Here is a 20,134-nt window from a genome sequence, read left to right as displayed (position 1 = left end):
TGCCCTCTCATACCTCACCATTTATTCCTCCTGCCTCTCCTTCCCTGGAGAGCTCCTTCATTTTCTGCCTAGTTCCCTTCTTTTCCTCTGGGTCTTCCTTTATCTCATAAGAAGTTTCCCTATGAGGGACGATAGAGGATGCTCTCAAATGTTTGTTGCACTAACTCACCTCATGCTCTTCCAGCATGCATTAGCACCAGCAGTCCTGAAGTTAAGTTAGCCATTGCTGCCTAACAAATGACCTCAAAGCATACTGGCTGAAAACAACAGATACTTGGATTTTCATGGTTTCTGTGGGCCAGGGAGCATTTAGCTAGGTGATTCCGGCTCTGGGTTTCTCACAGGCTGCCACGTGTCAGCCGGGGCTGCAGTCATCTCATGGCTCAAGTGGGGCAGGATCTGCTTTCAAACTCACTCATGTAGTTGTTGGGAAACCTCAATTCCTTGCCACACGAGCCTCTCCACAGGGCTGTGTCATGAGATGGCAGCTGGCTTCCCCCAGAGACAGTGCAAGAGGCACCTAAGAAGGAAGTCACAGTTGTTTTATAACCTCATCTCCAAAATGACATTCTGTCACTTCTGCCATATTCTACTCATTAGGTGTGAGTCAACAAGCCCCGCCTACACTCAAGGGGAAGGGATTATGCAAGGGAGCCAACGCCTGGATTCCAGGATTACTGGGTGCTGTCTTAGAGACTGCCTATCCCAATGATACACTATTTTAAGAACGCACATTAAAATAGGTTGACAATGGCTAAATCTGACTCCCTAGGGAACATTTATTGACGTCTTAGCTATGAAGGCTACTTTATTTATATTTATGACTACATCCCCAGCACCTTGAACAATGAATAGGGGCCTAGTAAGTATTTGTGAAATGAATGAATGAAAGTGTGCAGGCTCCATTTGCTTTGTATGTTTTAGGGTCTACATTTACACAGAGGAGGTAAGCCATCACCTCTTTCTTCCACAACTTGGCAATCATCTGGCTTTCTTGCTACTTTGAATTTAAACAGCTGGGTACACTGCTCGCTCTCTCTTTCTCTTTCTCTCTCTCTCTCTCTGTGCATTTGTATGTATTTTTTCATTTATTTGTTTTTTGATTTCTCTCCTTTATGAGTTGTGTTACTTCTTAAAAAGTAGAGGCAAATGGAAATCAGCACTGCCAGCAATGATCAAATGAACTTTGTACCTGATTTTATCACTTGCTTATTTATTTTTAAGTACTTTAAATTTGATGTGATTTATTTTTAATATGTAATATATTCACATAGTTCAAAACTTAAAATTATCTAAAAAGGTGGACTGACCGGATGTGGTGGCTCGCGCCTGTAATCCTAGCACTTTAGGAGGCTGAAGTGGGTGGATCACCTGAGGTCAGGAGTTCGAGACCAGCCTGGGCAACATGGTGAAACCCCGTCTCTACTAAAAGTACAAAAATTAGCCAGGTGTGGTGGTGGGCGCCTATAATCCCAGCTACTTGGGAGGCTGAGGCAGGAAAATCGTTTGAACCTGTGAGGGGTGGAGGTTGCAGTGAGCCGAGATCGTGCCACTTCACTCCAGCCTGGGTGAAGGAGTGAAACTCTGTCTCAAAAATAAATAAATAAAACTAAAAAGGTGCACAATGAAACGTCTTGCACCCACCTCTTCTCTCTCAGTCTCCCACCTCAATACTTTCATTGGTGTATTTTTAATGGGCTTTTAAAATTTTTGGATAATTTTAAAGAAGAGTTGAAAAGGATACAGAGCGTTCCCATATACACTGTACCCTTCACCCAACTTCCTTTAATATTGACATCTTATATAGCTATGGTACATTAGTCAAAAATAAGAAGTTAACATTGATACAATACCACTGACTAAACTGCTCACTATTGGGATTTCACCAGTTTTTCCTCTCATGTCCTATTTCTGTTCCAGGATCCCACATTGCACTAATTATACTTAATAAGCATGTTAGCTTCAATAATATGATTAAATGTGTAAGGGGCATTCTTTATAGAAAAGTTCAACTTTTTCCTTTTACACCCCTACTTTTTTACCCTTATACACTGTTAAAAAATGTATTTGTCTACTTTTATAAACTTTATTTTACATTTAGATAATATGGTCGATGTGAGTAAAACTTTAAGCTGATGTGAGTAAAACATTAAGCCTATGTGAGTAAAACATTAAGCCACTGTGAGTAAATGTGAGTAAAACATTAAACCAAGATTCAGGAGCTCTTGGTTACACTGCTGGCTGTCACTGACAACCAGTCTTAAAAAGTATTTGAACATTCTACTTCTCCATTTTCTCATGCACAGTTGAGGTGATCTACTCTAGATGATCTTTCAGGCCTGTCCAGCCTTACGTTTCTACAATTTTAGGGATTCTGAGATTTTGCGCCATAACAAAGTTTTTTCTAGCACACTTCTGCCACCTTGTGGACTAGTATGTTTTTTCTTGTTTTCTCAAAAGGAAAACAAAAATGAAAAGACCTTTTCTAACTCTTACTAGATGCCCAGTTTGAAATATGTAGCACAGATCTAGGGCAATGACGTCATATTCAGGACATGAAAATAGACAGAATTCAGGAGTCAAAAAGATGCCTTATGATGAAGGGACAGACAGTTATGGGAAATCACAGCTGCTGGCCACAGTAAGGATGCAGCCAGAGATCTGGCAGGAGATGGTGGGCGTGTAAGTTGGAGTTTGGGGTTCAGGGTCATGGCATTGGGTTTTGGAAGCTTTCAGTTGGTCAGTTACAAGGCAGAGGATCAGAAGCAGGACTCAGCTGGGAAGGACAGACCAGGGACCTAATTCCTTTTATAAATCAAAAATAAAATTCTAAGCACCGCCCCCACCCCCGCAACCATCTGAATGTACCCCTCCTCTCAGCCAGGGCATTCCAAAACTAACCTGAAAAATTGGTTCAGGCCATGACAGGAAAGGAGGGTTGAACATGCCTCATTATACTCTCCTCCCTTTTGGAACTCAGGAAAAGATGAGCAGAATTTAACATCAACACAGACCTTAAGTCTGATAAGAAACATTTACAATCTATTCTCTCTGAAGCCTGCTACCTGGAGGCTTCATTCACATGATAAAACTTTGGTCTCCACAACCCCTTATCATAACCCAGACATACATTTCTATTGATAATAACTCTTTCAACCAACTGCCAATCAGAAAAATTTTCAATCTGTCTATAATCTGGAGCCCCAGGCCCCCACTTTGAGTTGTCCAACCTTCCCAGGCCAAACAAATGCACATTTTACATGTGTTTGATTGAGGTCTCATGTCTCCCTAAAATGTATAAAACTAGGCTGTGCCCTGACTACCCCGGGCACATGTTCTCCGGATCTCCTGAGAGCTTGTCACAGGCCATTGGTCACTTATATTTGGCTCAGAATAAATCTCTTCAAATATTTTACAGAGTTTGACTGTTTTTGTCAACACTTTAGCAGATAGAAAGTGATCATCAGAGGGAGGGAAATGGTAAGAGTCAAGTTATTAAAATCAGGTTATGAAGTCAGAGTTGTCCAGCAGCTAGGCTGACCTTGTCATCTGTCACATGGAGTCCAGGACAAGGAAGGGGACACATGGTAGTATGGGGAGGGAGAATGTGTTAGGACGGGGTGGAGATACTCATACCTGGGTGAGGAAATGAAGGTTAGGAGAAGTCCGCTGGCCCCAGACTCTAGGACTTCAGGGACCCCTGCACACAGTGGAGTCATGGCCAAAGCAGTGCTGCTACTACACAGCACATGAATCCTGGGAGCACAGTCTACTTACTCTTAAGCCTGGGAGTTATTGTTTTGTTCCAGATCCAGTTCGACCTCCTGAACTTGTCTGCACTCCATCATCTATACCTCATACCTACTGTTATTCACACCCACAGCAGGCCCATGCCAGCCTGTTCCTAGACTCATAGTGACATCTCTGTGGCTCTCCTTGCTTTGATCTTACATCCCTACTCCTGCGATCAACCCTCCACGCTGCTACCAGTAGGCTTCTAAAAGGGCTAATCTATTAGCTCCAGACCCTCTGCAGCCTAGCAGACTTCATAGGTGCTCCATTTCCTCTAAGACATGCACTCCTTGCTTGGAAATCAAGGCCTTTCATGACCTAGCTCCAGCTTACTGTCCTCCTTCATCTCCTCCCATCTCCTGCTTCTTATTTCTGTGGGTTCTTTCTGTTCCAGAAATCCAACTGTGGCCCTGCCACAGGAAGCAACAGGAAGCTGAATTTGCAGTTTCTATTCTTTCCTAATGGCATACTCTTTCTTGGTCTTCACAGCTTGAAACATTTTATGCTTCAAGTCTTAGCTAAATACTACCTCATTTGCGAAGTTTTTCTTACTGCCCAAGCCAGATTCCAGGATATCCTATGCTCCCAAATGAATTTCGAACATGCTTCCAGTATAGCAATATTCTTGCTCTTTTGTCTTTCATTTCTGCCTCCCCAGTAGGCTCTGGGAGAAGAGAGACACATGTCATAAGTTTTGAAGACCCAGGTCCTAGTACATTACCTGCTCCAGAATGTGGAATTAACATTTTCTTGGATAAATAAATGTGAAACTCTCATGCTGTGTTTAGGCTTCCTTGATTGTAACTTCTACTTCTCTCTCTATGGTGCTAACATTACACCCACAGACTGAAAATGTCAGAAACATGTGAAACAACATTGCTTTCATCGCTATCACTAATGCAGCATTTCACTCTCTTCCCCTGGGCTTGCTGGCTTGCACTTGAAATCCCAGCTACTCAGGATGCTGAGGCAGGAAGATCAGTTGAGGCCAGGAGTTTGAGACCAGCCTGGGCAACATAGTGAGACCACAGTCTCTAAAAAACAAATAAACTCTCTTCTTTCTAAATTATAGGGTGTCAATGTGAACCTCGTGACAATTAACCGGGTGTCTTCTCTCCACGAGGCATGCCTTGGAGGTCACGTGGCCTGTGCCAAAGCCTTGTTGGAAAATGGTGCACACGTGAGTACTGCCCCTGCCCACTTGGGTCTGTCTGGCCAGATGCATCTGTTAATGTTTAAAGACAGTTTACCTTCCAGATGGCTTACCCACTGTGGGTATGGGCTGGGCTGGTTCTATCCATGTCCTTATTCCATCATTTAGGCTACTCCTCTCTCTTCAGCTTACACCCCTGTGTGTAAATATTCAGACATGGCAACTCACAGGAACCTTTTAAAAGTGTGTTGCTGACCTTAAGAAATCTTTACTGTACCACGTTTTCTTTTCTTTCTTTCTTTTTTTTTGAGACGGAGTCTTGCTCTGTCGCCCAGGCTGGAGTGCAGTGGCGTGATCTCGGTTCACTGCAAGCTCCACCTCCCGGGTTCACGCCATTCTCCTGCCTCAGCCTCCTGATTAGCTGGGACTACAGGCGCCCGCCACCACGCCCGGCTAATTTTTTTTTTTTTTGTATTTTTTAGTAGAGATGGGATTTCACTGTGTTATCCAGGATGGTCTCGATCTTCTGACCTCGTGATCCACCCGCCTTGGCCTCCCAGAGTGCTGGGATTACAGGCGTGAGCCACCGTGCCCGGCCACCATGTTTTCTTTATGCATTCATCTGCTGATGGACACTTGGGTTGCTTCCAGGTCTTCGCAATTGTGAACAGTGCTGCATCAGACACGGGAGTGCAGATTGTTTTCCTTTCTTTTGGGTATATACCCAGCAGTAAGATTGCTGGATCACATGGCAGCTCTATTTTTAGTTTTCTGAGGAACCTCCAAGCTGTTCCCCATAATGGTTGTACTAATTCATAATCCCACTAACACTGTATGAGGTTTAATAACAAGATTTTAAAGAACAATAGAAAACACTCTTAATTCAACATCTTCAATGGACAACTATTTTTATTGAGCAAAATTATCAAAATAAATGACCTTTTAATAAACAATACATTGGGGGAAATCTACAGAATTGGACTTTGTCTTATTTTAAATTTATCTCCAAACTTTTTTCGAAGCGTGATTGAGGTGCATTATATAATATAGATACCAGAATAGAATCATAAAATCACAACTTCTAAAAATCTTCTGTATTTAGTTGCCGGATGCTCTTTGTTTCTAATTTTGTTGTTTAACTCAGTCCTTGCAATATTTATTTTATGAACTGCAATGTTTTTAAGTGCTTAATGACAATTTAAAAAAATTTTATGTGGAAACTGGGTTTCCACATGGAGAACTGAATATAAAAGTCTTCCTTGTGAAACTACTTTTCCTGAGGCCATTGTGGTCATGCATTTTCTTTTTTCAATTTTTTTTCCCCATCTTTATTTTTTTTAAGACAGAGTCTCACTAACACTATTGCCCAGGCTGGAGTGCAGTGGCACAATCTCAGCTCACTACAACCTCTGCTTCCCAGATTCAAACGATTCTCCTGCCTCAGACTCCTGAGTAACTGGGATTACAGGTGCCCGCCACCACGCCCAGCTAATTTTTGTATTTTTAGTACAGATGGGGTTTTGCCATTGTTGGCCATGCTGGTTTCAGACTCCTGACCTCAGGTGATCCGCCCACTTTGGCCTCCCAAAGTGCTGGGATTACAGGTGTGAGCCACCGTGCCCTGCCAAGTGGTCGTGCATTTTCATTAGATAGCGCTTCTCTAAGTCACCGCTTAGTCAGCTCATGGGTAATGATGAAAGAAGGCTGTGTGAGAGCCATTTCCTTTCAAGCTAGATGACTGGAGTCACAGGCAGACTGCTGACAATATCAGGTCAGAGAGGAGGTTTTGTTGGGCACAGAGAGAAGAATAAGACATGTTTCTTTGTCTTTGTCAAGTTTATAAAGAAACAGCCAATAAATACTGTATCACACCATTTAACATTTAAATCAGAATGAGAAATGAAATAAGAGAAAGCTGACCTTCAGTAGAAAGTCCCCCACAATTGGCAGTCCCATGAATACCTCAAACTCAGTGCATCTGTAACTGTGCTTATCATGTTCTTCCCTCTGGGACCTGCTCCTCATCTTGGGTTCCTAGTTTCAGAGGCCTGGTGAAACATCCTCGTGGTTTCCCAAGCTGCAAACCTGAGAGTCATCTTATTTCTTTCATCTCCCTATCTAATTAATGAAAAACTCCTGCTAATTTTACTTTCTAAGTTTTTCCCAAGTCTATCCTCTCCTTTGTCCTACTCCCATAGTTATCTAAATTCTTTATTATATTTTCAAAATGATTTATTTTTCGCCAGGCGCGGTGGCTCACGCCTGTAATCCCAGCACTTTGGGAGGCCGAGGCAGGTGGATCACGAGATCAAGAGATCAAGACCATCCTGGCCAACATGGTGAAACCCCGTCTCTACTAAAAATACAAAAATTAGCTGCGCGTGGTGGCGGGCACCTGTAATCCCAGTTACTCAGGAAGCTAAGCAGCAGAATCTCTTGAACCCAGGAGGCGGAGGTTGCAGTGAGCCGAGATCATACCACTGTACTCCAGCCTAGCGACAGAGCAAGACTCTGTCCGAAAAAAACAAAAAACAAAAAGCAATAAAAACTTCTTTTTGTGTTTGTCTTCCCTAATAGAATTCAGCCTACTCAAGGAGAGGCAATTGTTCAGCCTACTCAAGGAGAGGCAATTGTCTTATCATTGTTTCCAAAACATTAGCACCTAGTAGATGCTCAATAAATGTTTGCTGACGTGAACTAAGAGAGAAATTTATAGGAAATCACATAAGAAGACAAATTCCTAGACTGGGGATGAGGATGATACTTAGAAAAACACAAATCAAACTAGTCCTACCAAATACTTTTTAGTAAAAATATAGAAACCCCTAGCAATATGAATTGACACACATTTTCCCCTGACCTTGCCTGTCTCTGCCATCTTAGCATCTTATCTTTAACTTTCCAATTTAATGGGGGTTAGGCTGGGTGTGGTGGCTCACAACTGTAATCCCTGCCCTTTGGCAGGCTGAGGCAAGAGGATCATTTGAACCCAGGAGTTTGAGACCAGCCTGGGCAACATAGCTAGACCCTGTCTACAAATAATTCTTCTAAATTTGTGGGTCATAGTGGTGCATGCCTGTAGTCCCAGCTGCTCAGGAGGCTGAGGCAGGAGGATCGCTCGAGCCTAGGAATTCAAGGCTGCAGTGAGCTATGATCACAACACTGCACTCCAGCCTGGATAACAGAGCAAGACCCTGTTTCACGGGTTATATTGCAACTCTGGAAACAAGTCTTTTTTTGTGTCCAAAGCAAGGACATTTAGAATCCTGATTATCACAAGCATGTATCCTTAGTTGTTGAAGCAAAATTGTTTCACATCAAAAACTTGACTGTCCTACATTTCAATGGCATCAGAGCTCCCTACCACTCCTGCAGTTCCTGATGTTCTTTCCAATCTATTGTTGATACACAGAGATGTTTCCCAGCCCTGCTGGTTCTCATGTGCTTCCCACATCCCTACAAGGTACCAAAGATGGTTGCAGACCCCATGTTGATGGCTGTTTTCTATGTCCCTTTGGCTTGGTCATGCTATCTCTAGAAGTAACAGCTGACATGCGTAATTTGCTTGGATTATAGTAGACCAGAGGGGAAGTTGTGGCAAGAAAGACAGTAGATCTGTGGAGAATTGCCAAGGATTTTGTAAGCATGGATTTTGGGACCACAGCTAGCTGATTTCTCCAGTGCTTTTGGTTCCTGCCATGTTTGTTCATGATTCAGAGGGGAGTCATATTAATGGAAAATGGAAAATGGAAATAATTGTTGTTGCAAATGCTTATTGAGTGCTGACTGGGCGACACATAATGTTTTAAGTGTTTGACATATAGTAACTCGCTCAATCCACCCAATAACTTCATGAAGTTTCATAATACTGTAAAGATGTGGAGTTCCCTCACCTATTCACCAGCACGGGGAATTCCTCTAGGCAAATACACAGGAAGACATACTTGGAGATGGTGAGAATGAAATAACAAATCCTCTGGCTCTCTCTTTGCCCGTCATTAGGTCAATGGAGTGACAGTTCACGGAGCCACGCCCCTCTTCAATGCTTGCTGCAGCGGCAGTGCTGCATGTGTCAATGTGCTGCTGGAGTTTGGAGCCAAGGCCCAGTTTGAGGTGCACCTGGCCTCGCCCATCCATGAGGCAGTGAAGAGAGGTAAATGAGCCACCACAATGCATGTGAAACATTGATGGGCTCACTCCAATCTGTATGAATCAATGGTCTAGTGTTAGTCATTCAAGGGTGACCCTGATCTTCCTCACCATTAGAACATGTGTGGCCTAGAAATCCCACAGCAGTAACTTCAATTTGTCTAAATCTTCAGGAAATACCAGTGTGGCACAAAGAACTCTACTTATAACTTCGGAATGCTTTCCTGACTCAGATGTCCCATTTCCTGGGGATGGTCTGTTGGCAGGCCTTTCCAGAGCCTCTTTGCTGGTGTTTTGGTGGCAGCTGGTACAGCCAAGGCAGTAGTTGTGACTTACTTGAATTGTACTATGCTTATGTCTCTGTCCTTGGTAGGCAAGAATAGCTTATCCTCTAAAGTCCATAAAATACCAACCACTAACCTAAAATAAACTATGAAAGTATCTGAAACCCAAGGCTGATACTATCTCTAATGGAATAGTAAATGTAACTGTTCATAATAAGTTACACAATCTAGATGGACTGATGACTTCAAAGTCATAATTATCGGAAAGAAAAGGCTGCAACTTTCCAAAGTATAGCATTGGAAATCTTGAAGCTGACTCCAGACTCCTGTGTTGTCAGTTAATTTCAAAGTGAAGGAAAATAGTAAATTCAAGGAATTTAAAAACTATATGCACAGACTAGACATGAAGGAGAAGATGCCACTGAAAGGACAAGGCCATTTGTCAAAGGTCACACACCCAAAGAGCGACATTTTGATGATAGCCAGTGAGGGAGTTGTTCTCTTAACTGAGATCAGAAATACAATGGTGAAGTTAAAACACTCTAGAATAGTGATCTTTGCTGGTGTAATTTGGGATGAAATACTTTATTTCAAAAGGCAAAAGTGAAAGATTTGTTCCAGGTTATTAAACATGTCACTTGCCAATTTTTTTTTCCAGTGGATCACCTTAAATGATGCAAAAGACCCAAATCTAAATTTATCTATGTATTTTATGTTCTAAATGTATTTAATACACATTTATTAAATAATAGCGGATGTTAGTCATTTCCCAAACATCATGTAAGTCCTTTAATTTGTAGAATAATGAGCTACTTTGGAAACGATATAAATGTCTTTCTTTTTTTTTTTTCTTTTTTTTGACAGAGTCTCATGCTATTGCCCAGGCTGGAGTGCAGTGGTATGATTTCTGCTCACTGCAACCTCCGCCTCTCAGGTTCAAGCAATTCTCCTGCCTCAGCCTCCCAAGTACTGGGATTGCAGGTGCCCGCCACCACAATTGGCTAATTTTTCTATTTTCAGTAGAGACGGAGTTTCACCATGTTTGTCAGTCTGGTCTCGAACTCCTGACCTCAGGTGATCCACCTGCCTAGGCCTCCCAAAGTGCTGGGATTACAGGCGTGAGCCACCATGCTTGGCCATATAAGCCTTTTTTTTTTTTTTTTTTTTTTTGAGACAGAGTCTTGCTCTGTCTCATAGGCTGGAGTGCAATGGCACAATCTTGGCTCACTGCAACCTCCACCTCCGGGGTTCAAGCGATTCTCCTGCCTCAGCCTCCCAAGTAGCTGGGATTACAGGCACCTGCCACAGTGCTCAGCTAATTTTTGTATTTTTGAGTAGAGACAGGGTTTCGTCATGTTGGCCAGGCTGGTCTCGAACTCCTGACCTCAGGTGATCCACCCATCTCAGCCTTCCAAAGTGCTGGTATTACAAAAAGTCTTTATTAAAAATTTAATATTGATTTGATATAAATGTTTGAAGTAAAAATTAATATTATTTGTATTTCCGTACAAATGTTTAAAAATTGATAAGTATTGGGAATGGTTTGAATTAATTAGGTATGTCTGCAGTGCTTGGCTGATTATATTTGGAGCTTTTGGTATCTGTGTGCCTATAAAATATATATATGCTCGTAATAAACACATACTTTGTGTGTTTCTGTATATTTTTCTGTATTGTAAAAGCATGTTAAGGATAAATATCCACAGAATGGAAGCATGATTAGCAAATTCATTATTTTATACACTTTGTATTAGTGCTAGCCATTTAACTTTTCTGTATTCATTTTTAAAACTTTCTGAGAATATTTAAATTTAACTCAAACTAGGCTGTTTCTTGTTCTTCAAAAAAAAGACAAGAATTATTCAAAAATATGTGTTAAATACCCTGTATTTTCCAAGTAGTTTTAGGGACTTACTAGATATTATTTCTGGATTCTTATAGCTCTAAACCTCTATGAACAAGCTGAGTCATAGTTTGAATCAATACCTTGACATACTGATGCTGTAATCCAGGTATAATATTTAATTATGTGAACAAATAGTTTGAATTGACAGTCCTGATTTGTACATTTTAATGCATATTTATACTTAATTTAGAATTTGTGATAAATCAGGTAGGTCTAAAATGAAGCTTACTTTTATGTTATCGGCAAAGAATAGGTTGGCTAAATTAATTAGTAATGACATGATTTTTTTAGGGAGACATTTAAATCTTCAAAGAGAACTAACTCTTTGCAAGCTCCCATCAATACCTCAGAAGCACTCTCTCCTGAACGAAGCATTCACAGGTTGCGAATTAATCATGTCTATCTATTTATTGGGCAAACTCTCAAAAGAGAATGCTTGCTTACATAGTTGTTGTTAGCCACTGAATTTGAAAGTGTATTTAAATATATTCTACACGTAAGACTTCTTTATTCTTTCCCATAGGTATTTTCCAGACTAACCAAAATAAAGTTGCAGGCCATATACCCAATCTCACATCATGGAGAAAGAAGAGAATGAGAGATTTATAATGGAGAGGGGACAGGGTTCTCTCGGGTTTGAGTACTAGCTTTTCAGAGTAATAATAGGCCTAGTCGTTTGTCCCTCTGGGTCTTGTCACTTCCATTTGTAAAATGGTGGCATCATTCTGGAGAGTGATTTCAACTGTGCTACTTGGAGCCCTTAGTTTAGTTAAAGTTAAATCGGGTTGCAAAGAGAAGCTGGAGTGGGGAAGCATGGCCATGCTCCTCTTTTTATTGGTATTATTTTGGGGGTTTCTACCTAAGATTTCCAAAAACAAACAAAATTTTTTTTTTCTACTGCAAAAAGAGATCTAGGTTACTTATTTTTTTTTATTTATGTATTTTGAGACAGAGTCTCGCTCTGTCAGGCAAGCTGGAGTGCAGCGGTGCGATCTCAGCTCTCTGTAACCTCCACCTCCTGGGTTCAAGCGATTCTCCTGCCTCAGCTTCCCGAGTAGCTGAGATTACGGGCGTGTGCCACCATGCCCGGCTAATTTTGGTGTTTTTAGTAGAGATGGGGTTTCACCATGTTGGCCAGGCTGGTCTCGAATTCCTGACCTCAGGTGATCCACCCACCTCAGCCTACCAAAGTGCTGGGATTATAGGCTTGAGCCACTGCACCTGGCCATCCTAAGTTATTTCTAAAGCCCATTTCAGATAAGCAATCCTATAATTCTGTGAATATTTAATATGTCCCTTACTTGAGTGAGGGTATCTTGTGTTCCACCAGGTCACAGAGAGTGCATGGAGATCCTGCTGGCAAATAATGTTAACATTGACCATGAGGTGCCTCAGCTTGGAACTCCCCTGTATGTGGCGTGCACCTACCAGAGGGTAGACTGTGTGAAGAAACTTCTAGAATTAGGTAATTTCCAAAATTATTTTCATGAAGAAACCTATTAACTTTGTTGGTTTTCTGTAGCTTCAAAGATGAAGTTCTTGTCATGGTTGAAAAATATTCGGTTAGCATTTTATGTTTGAATGCTAAAAACAAAACTTCTCTAGAGAAATGACTGTATTTCTCAGTCCTGCTTTCTTTGATGTTAACTCCATTTACCTGGTATTGTTCTCCCTGGTTGTCACAAGATGGCTGCCAGCAATACCTGGGCTTACAGCCCTCCTTATCCATACACAGCAAGAAAGAGCATTGGCTCTTTTTGAGTCACATGCCCATCTTTGAACCCCTCATGGGGGCCAAGGAAATACAATACATTGATTGGTTTAGGCCTAGATTTCAACCTACTCTGCATTTATTAGGCTTCACTGGAAACACAAGAACTGAAACTCACAAGAGGGTGGTTTCCCTTCGGGAAATCTAGGTATGCTTGCCAAGAAGATGCTGGACAGTAAAAACAACAGACATTTGCTACAGGCTAGTTTATATCTATCCTGCTACAGTATCTAGTCATTTTAAAAGCAATTCTAAAAGGCATATACAGAAACCGAGAGTCTGTGGAAAAATGAACTATCTTTTTCTTTTTTTATTTTTCTGTTTTTGAGATGAAGTTTCGCTCTTATTGCCCAGGTTGGAGTGCAGTGGCGCGACCTCAGCTCACTGCAACCTCCACCTCCAGGGTTCAAGCGATTCTCCTGCCCTAGCCTCCTGAGTATCTGGGATTACAGGCGCACACCACCACACCCGGCTAATTTATTGTATTTTTAGTAGAGACAGGGTTTTACCATGTTGGCTAGGCTGGTCTTGAACTCCTGACCACAGGTGATCCACCCACCTCAGCCTCCCAAAGTGCTGGAATTACAGGTGTGAGCCACTGTGCTTGGCTGGAAAAATGAAATATCTTGAAACTATTATTTGACTAAAGATTCAACAAACTTAGCCCCTGACATAAAGGTGGAGATTGTAGTAAAAACCTTTATTGTGAATTTTTATCTTGAGGAAGTTTTTGTCTTTTTTACTTCCCATCATTTACTATTCTCTGTAGTAAGTTCAGAAATCATTTCTTGAGCCCCAAATAATATAAATACTAAATAAACTTAGCTTTATCTTTTGCCCCCAAACATAATAACTATGTAACAAGAGCCTCAAATACTTTATTTTGTATGCCACACAGTTTGTACGGGAAAGCAAATATTTAAAATAATTAAAAATATCTAAATTCACTTTTCTCACCAAATAATTTCAAGTAGTCTTAGTAGGCATTGCTGAGGTTCTAGGCTTAAATCACATGTTTTCAAAGATTTGTCAAATATGTCATGGTACTTAAAATGTCTTTATATGCAATTACTATATTTGAAGCTCATTGTGCTTTACATTACCATTTAGTGTTGAATTGTGGCCATCTGTTTTGTTAAGGAGCCAGTGTCGACCATGGCCAGTGGCTGGACACCCCACTCCATGCTGCAGCAAGGCAGTCCAACGTGGAGGTCATCCACCTGCTAACCGACTATGGAGCTAACCTGAAGCGTAGAAATGCTCAGGGCAAAAGTGCGCTTGATCTGGCGGCTCCAAAAAGCAGCGTGGAGCAGGCGCTCTTGCTCCGTGAAGGTAACCAAGGGCTGGGTATCCATTCTTCTTCCATAAGCACATTCTCTCCCCTTCCTGTCTCATCTGTAGCATTTTTTTCCTTTTTCTTTTCTTTTATTCTTTTTCCTTTTTTTTTCTTTCTTTTTTTTCTTTTTCCTTTCTCTTTCCTTTTTCTTTTTAATTGAAGGTGGCATTGTGGGAGGCGACAAGCCCTGCTGTCACTGACCTGTCTTCTGGGATTTTATATGCTGTGTATATTCACTAAAAACCAAGGGGCATTTACATATAACCAGAGTGTTGCTTTGTATTTTCCATAACAAGAAAATAACCAGAAAACCCGCCGGGTGTGGTGGCTCACGCCTGTAATCCCAGAACTTTGGGAGGCCAAGGCGGATGGATCACAAGGTCAGGAGTTGGAGACCAGCCTGACCAACATGGTGAAATCCTGTCTCTACTAAAAATACAAAAATTAGCCGGATGTGGTCGCTGGTGTCTGTGGTTCCAGCTATTCAGGAGGCTGAGGCAGGAGAATTGCTTGAACCTGGGAGGCGGAGGTTGAAATGAGCCGAGATTCCACCACTGCATTCCAGCCTGGGCAACAGAGCGAGACTCTGTCTCAAAAAAAGAAAACCAGAAAACCTTGTTTTTACCCCAAAAATGTTGAATTTCCATTTCTGTCCTGGCATAAGCATATGATTGAGCAAACCAAAACTCTTTGTAATGTTGGGAGACAATCTGATGGCAAATTCAAAAGACTTGAGTCAGAGTCAGTAGGGGAGGACACAGAGTATTTCAGAAACCCGACTAAATGGTGAGGTTGCGTGCCTGTTCCCCAGATCAGGGAGTAGGTGGGTCTGCATACCTCATTGCTTCATTCCCATTTCCACCATGGGCATTAAGAGCAACTATGATGCCAGAAGAGGTAAGGCGAGCATCTGAAATTCAGAAGAGAACTTCTTACATCTATACAGTAAGAAAATATTTTGAGCCTATATTGATTATTTGTGTGCTTGGAGAATATTAAGACAATTATCATTATTCAGCTTTACGTGTGCCAGGCACTGGGCTAAATTTGAAACATAGATCAATCTCACTGAATTTTTAAAACTTTAGAGCAGTGGGAACTTTATACGGTAGTAGCTGGTTGCTATGCCAGGTACAAATGGGAAAAGAAAAGCATAGGCAAGGTCACACAGCTAGCTATATAATAGAATTAGGCAAGATTCTGAGCCATCTGACCCCAGAATGTGCACTCTTTTTTTTTTTTTTTTTTTGACATGGAGTCTCACTCTGTCTCCAGGTTGGAATGCAGGGGCGCCATCTCGGCTCACTGCAAGCTCTGCCTCCCGGGTTCACGCCATTCTCCTGCCTCAGCCTCTCAAGTAGCTGGGACTACAGGTGCCCACCACCACGCACGGCTAATTTTTTGTATTTTTTTTTAGTAGAGACGGGGTTTCACGGTGTTAGCCAGGATGGTCTCGATCTCCTGACCGCGTGATCTGCCCGCCTGGGCCTCCCAAAGTGCTGGGATTACAGGCATGAGCCACTGCGCCTGGCCCAGTGTATTACTTTCATTGGCACATTCAATACATTAATGAGATGCATTCCCGTTAGACCCCACACTGCATTCCTAACTTGCCTCTGGTTAGCCTCATTCTTCAACATTGGTAATCTAAGTACCCTTGGAAGATCATCTTAAAGAAATGCATCCCTTCCAGAGGGGCAAATCGGGATCCACTGCCTGTATTTAGTGTCTGCTACATCATTCTATAGTTCCTATACAGATCCAGCTTCTCTTCTGCTTTTAGAAAGTTTCCCCTCTTCCAGTTCTCTGATTTCCCCCTTCCACACCATCTCCCACCACTATGAAGTTAACACCATTTTCATTTCTCTCTCAGGCCCACCTGCTCTTTCGCAGCTCTGCCGCCTGTGTGTCCGGAAGTGTCTCGGTCGAGCATGTCATCAAGCCATCCACAAGCTACGTCTGCCGGAGCCACTTGAACGATTCCTCCTATACCAATAGTCCTAAGTGTCCCTGGGAAGATACTTGGAATGACACAGATTGTTGTCTGCTGTACCTAGAGTACCTAGTGTGGAAGCTCAACAGCTAGACTCTTAGTATCTTCAAATGAGCTCAGTTGAAGTAAATCCCCCATGAGCTAGAACACTTGAGGAGTGGAAACTCCTGGTTAGTGTAATGTTCTTATTAACCAAGGGGCAACTAGAAACTGTTTAGCTTTTAGCTCTTGTTAAAGAAACTTAAAAAAACTGTGAAGTAGAGTGAAAACAATAGGCTATTTTTTGATGATTCAGGATCTTCTTGTACCTAAAAGTCAACATTCTGAATATTGTATAGACACATATAAATTCAGGTGGATAAGATTATAACAAGTGTTAGGTTTTCCAAGATATGTTCTTGATTCAGTTCTTCCCTTCAGCCCTTCCCCATTTTTTCTTTCTTTCCTTGAATTAATCTTCTATAATTTTGATTTTTTTGTGTATATATATATACACACACAAATGCACACATATATTTAATGTTTTCAAAGTCCTTAATATATGTATAAAGCTTATATATATGTTTTCAAAGTTCTTTATATATGAGGTTATATATATTTATGTAGACTTTATATATATACATATACAAAGTTAAGGACTTCAAAAATATTGTGTAGTTAACTGAGGCTTCCAATTACCAAGGTCCTGGTTGATAAGAAAGACTTTGGAAGAGATCAGTGCACCCAGAGTTTGGCATCTTATTGCTTCTGATAGTCAATGCTGTTATTTGAAGTAAGCAGTTCTAGGATTGAGAACACTGGGTGTCCCCAACAACCTGAACCCACAGTCATTGTCTGAGGCATGTTGCAACCCAAGCACTGGCTTGTTTTCAAAGTCAAGATCCTCAGGGTTTTTGAAATAATTACATATTGATGCCAGCCACCAAAGTGGGTTCAATGCTGGGTCATTATTTTTTTCTGTGGATAGGGGCCCAAAATAAGCACAAAGGTATATAAAAAGAGGTTTCTCCTTTTCTGTCTTGTCCTTCTTCTCATTTCTCTCTCCTTCTGCCACCCCTCCTCTTCCTCTCTTCTTTCTCCTTTTTGTGAATTTAAAACATGGGAACTGGATAGACTTTTAATTGTTATAAGTATTACTGTCATGGTTCAGTGTTCGGTTCTAAAATGAAAATTTCCTCTCAGATCATCCTAAGACTCATTACACACATGTATTTTTTCCCCTGTTTTTCTAGACCTTTGGCTCTCCACTGGAGACAATTTTGCCCCACTCCCACTGAGACATTTGTCAATGTCTGCAGACATGTTCAGTTGCAACAACTGGGGGAGAATTGCTACTGTCATCTAGAGGGTGGAGAGCAGGGATGCAGCTAATCACGCACAGTGCACAGGAGCCTGCAACCAAAAATTATCAAGTCTGGCCGGGCACGGTGGCTCACGCCTGTAATCCTAGCAATTTGGGAGGCCGAGGCAGGCAGATCACAAGGTCGGGAGTTTGAGACCAGCCTGGCCAATATGGTGAAACCTCATCTCTACTAAAAATACAAAAGTTAGCCAGGCGTGGTGGCAGGCGCCTATAGTCCCAGCTACTCAAGAGGCTGAGGCAGGAGAATTGCTCAAACCTAGGAGGTGGAGGTTGCAGTGAGCCGAGATTGCACCACTGCACTCCAGCCTGGGTGACAGAGCGAGACTCTGTCTCAGAAAAAGAAAAAAAGAAAAAAAAAGAATTATCAGGTCCAAAATGTCAATAGTGCCGAGAGTGAGAAACCTTCCTCTAAGCCTGTGCTATTCAATACAGTAGCTACTAGTGACATATAGCTAATGAGCACAGGAATTGTGGATAGGCTGAATTAACATGTGTTGTAAGTGTAAAATACATATTGTATTTTAGTGATTGAGTAAAAAAAAAAAGAATATGAAATATTGTGAACTTTGTTTTCTTTTGTTTTGTTTTCTTTTTTTTGAGACGGAGTTTTGCTTTTGTCAACCAGTCTTGAGTGCAATGGCACGATCTTGGCTCGCTGCAACCTCTGCCTCCCGGGTTCAAGTGATTCTCCTGCCTCCGCCTCTGGAGTAGCTGGGATTGCAGGCATCTGCCAATAGGTCCGGCTAATTTTTGGTATTTTTAGTAGAGACGGGGTTTGACCATGTGGGCCAGGCTCGTCTCAAACTCCTGACCTCAACTGATCCACCCGCCTCTTCTTTTTCTGTTTTATTTTTTATTTTTTTGTTTTGAAATATTAATAACATTTGATGTTGTATTTTTAATTTTTTGAAAACTTCCATACTGTTTTTCATAGTGGTTGTAGTAATTTACATTCCCACCAATAGTGTGTAAGAATTCCCTTTTCTCCACATCTGCACCAGCATTTGTTATTTTCTATTTTTTGGATAGCCATTCTAACTGGGGTAAGATGATATCTCATTGTGGTTTTGATTTGCATTTTCCTGATGATTAGTGATGTTGAGCATCCTTTCATATACCTGTTGGCCATTTGTATGTCTTTTTTTGGAGAAATGTCTATTCAGATCCTTTGCCCATTTTAAAATCAGATTATTTGTTTTGTTGTTGTCAAGTATGGTCTAGCAATCCTATTACTGGATATTTATCAAAAACAAAGGAAATCAATGTATGGAAGAGGTAGTTACACCCCCATGTTTATTGTAGCTCTATTCAGAAGAGCAAGATATGAAATCAACTTAAATGTTTATCAGTAGATCAATGGATAAAGAAAATGTGGTATATATACAAAATGAAATACTATTCAGCCTTAAAAAAGAAGGAAATTCTGTCATTTGCAGCAACATGGATGAGCCTAGAGGACATTATGTTAAGTAAGTCAAGCACAGAAAGATAAACACCATATGTTCTTGCTTACATGTGGAAGCTAAAAAAATTGAGCTCACAGAAATAGAGAGTAGAATTATGCTTATTAGAGGCTGGGAAAGGTAGTGGGGAGCGGGCAGTAGGGAAATGTTGGTTAATGGATACAAAATTATAATTGGATAGAATAAATAATTTCTAGTGTTTCATAGCACTGTAGGGTAAATGTGGTTAACAATAATTTCTTATATATTTTTGAAAAGCTAGAAGAGAAGATTTTGAATGTTCATAGCAGAAATGATAAATGTTTGAGGTGACGGATATGCTAATCATCCTGATTTGATCACTTCTAGGTATTAAAATGTCACTCTGTACCCCATATACAGTTATTACATACCAAATAAAATTAACTGAAAAAGCTTTTGATGTTGATCACACAGTGAAATGATAATCTTTTGAATATATTAGGTTAAATAAAATGTATTATTAAAATTAATTTCACTGGCTTTCTTTTTACTTTTTTAGTGTGACTATAATAACATTTTACATTACATGTGTGGCTCACATTACATTTCTATTAACGGTACTCAATCATTTTCTGATTTTTAAATTTTGGAATATCTAATAATCTTAGTTAATTATCTGGGGGGAAAGGTTACATTTTAATCTTACATCATATTTCCAAAACAAATCTTGCTTTTAAAAAAAAATTTAAAAATTAAATAATGCTATAAAAATACTATAAGAAAATATACATGAATATACATGAAAGGGAAAGCATTTTTGAAATATATCAAAGGCAGAAAGGTTAAAGGAAAATACCGATAAATTGGAATACATAAAAAATTATGTTGCAAAAAATGCCATATATAAAATCAAAGTGCAAACCAAAATAGAGGAAAACTGTACATGACATCTATAGCAGATCA

At 40.8% G+C, this 20,134-nt stretch overlaps 1 protein-coding gene across 4 annotated transcripts in view; it reads left to right on the top strand.

Annotated features, from left to right (window-relative positions):
• Nucleotides 1–19,701, top strand: part of ASB11 (ankyrin repeat and SOCS box containing 11) — a 34,519-nt gene extending 14,818 nt beyond the window's left edge. For 2 of the 4 annotated variants that reach the window (XM_005593020.5, XM_005593021.5), the window contains exons 3-7: nt 4,865–4,972; nt 8,948–9,098; nt 12,615–12,749; nt 14,196–14,387; nt 16,265–19,701. In XM_005593020.5, coding sequence (XP_005593077.1) covers nt 4,865–4,972; nt 8,948–9,098; nt 12,615–12,749; nt 14,196–14,387; nt 16,265–16,389 — 711 coding nt within the window. In that variant the 3' untranslated portion in view covers nt 16,390–19,701. The remainder of the gene's footprint in view (nt 1–4,864; nt 4,973–8,947; nt 9,099–12,614; nt 12,750–14,195; nt 14,388–16,264) is intronic. The other 2 variants (XM_015443677.4, XM_045383820.3) reach the window with 1 other exon arrangement.
• The last annotated feature ends 433 nt before the right edge of the window (nt 19,702–20,134 follow it).

This window comes from Macaca fascicularis, chromosome X (genome assembly GCF_037993035.2).
Source record: "Macaca fascicularis isolate 582-1 chromosome X, T2T-MFA8v1.1".
NCBI lineage: Eukaryota > Metazoa > Chordata > Mammalia > Primates > Cercopithecidae > Macaca > Macaca fascicularis.
Note: the sequence above shows the minus strand (reverse complement) of the source record. Positions and strands in the feature narration are given on the sequence as shown.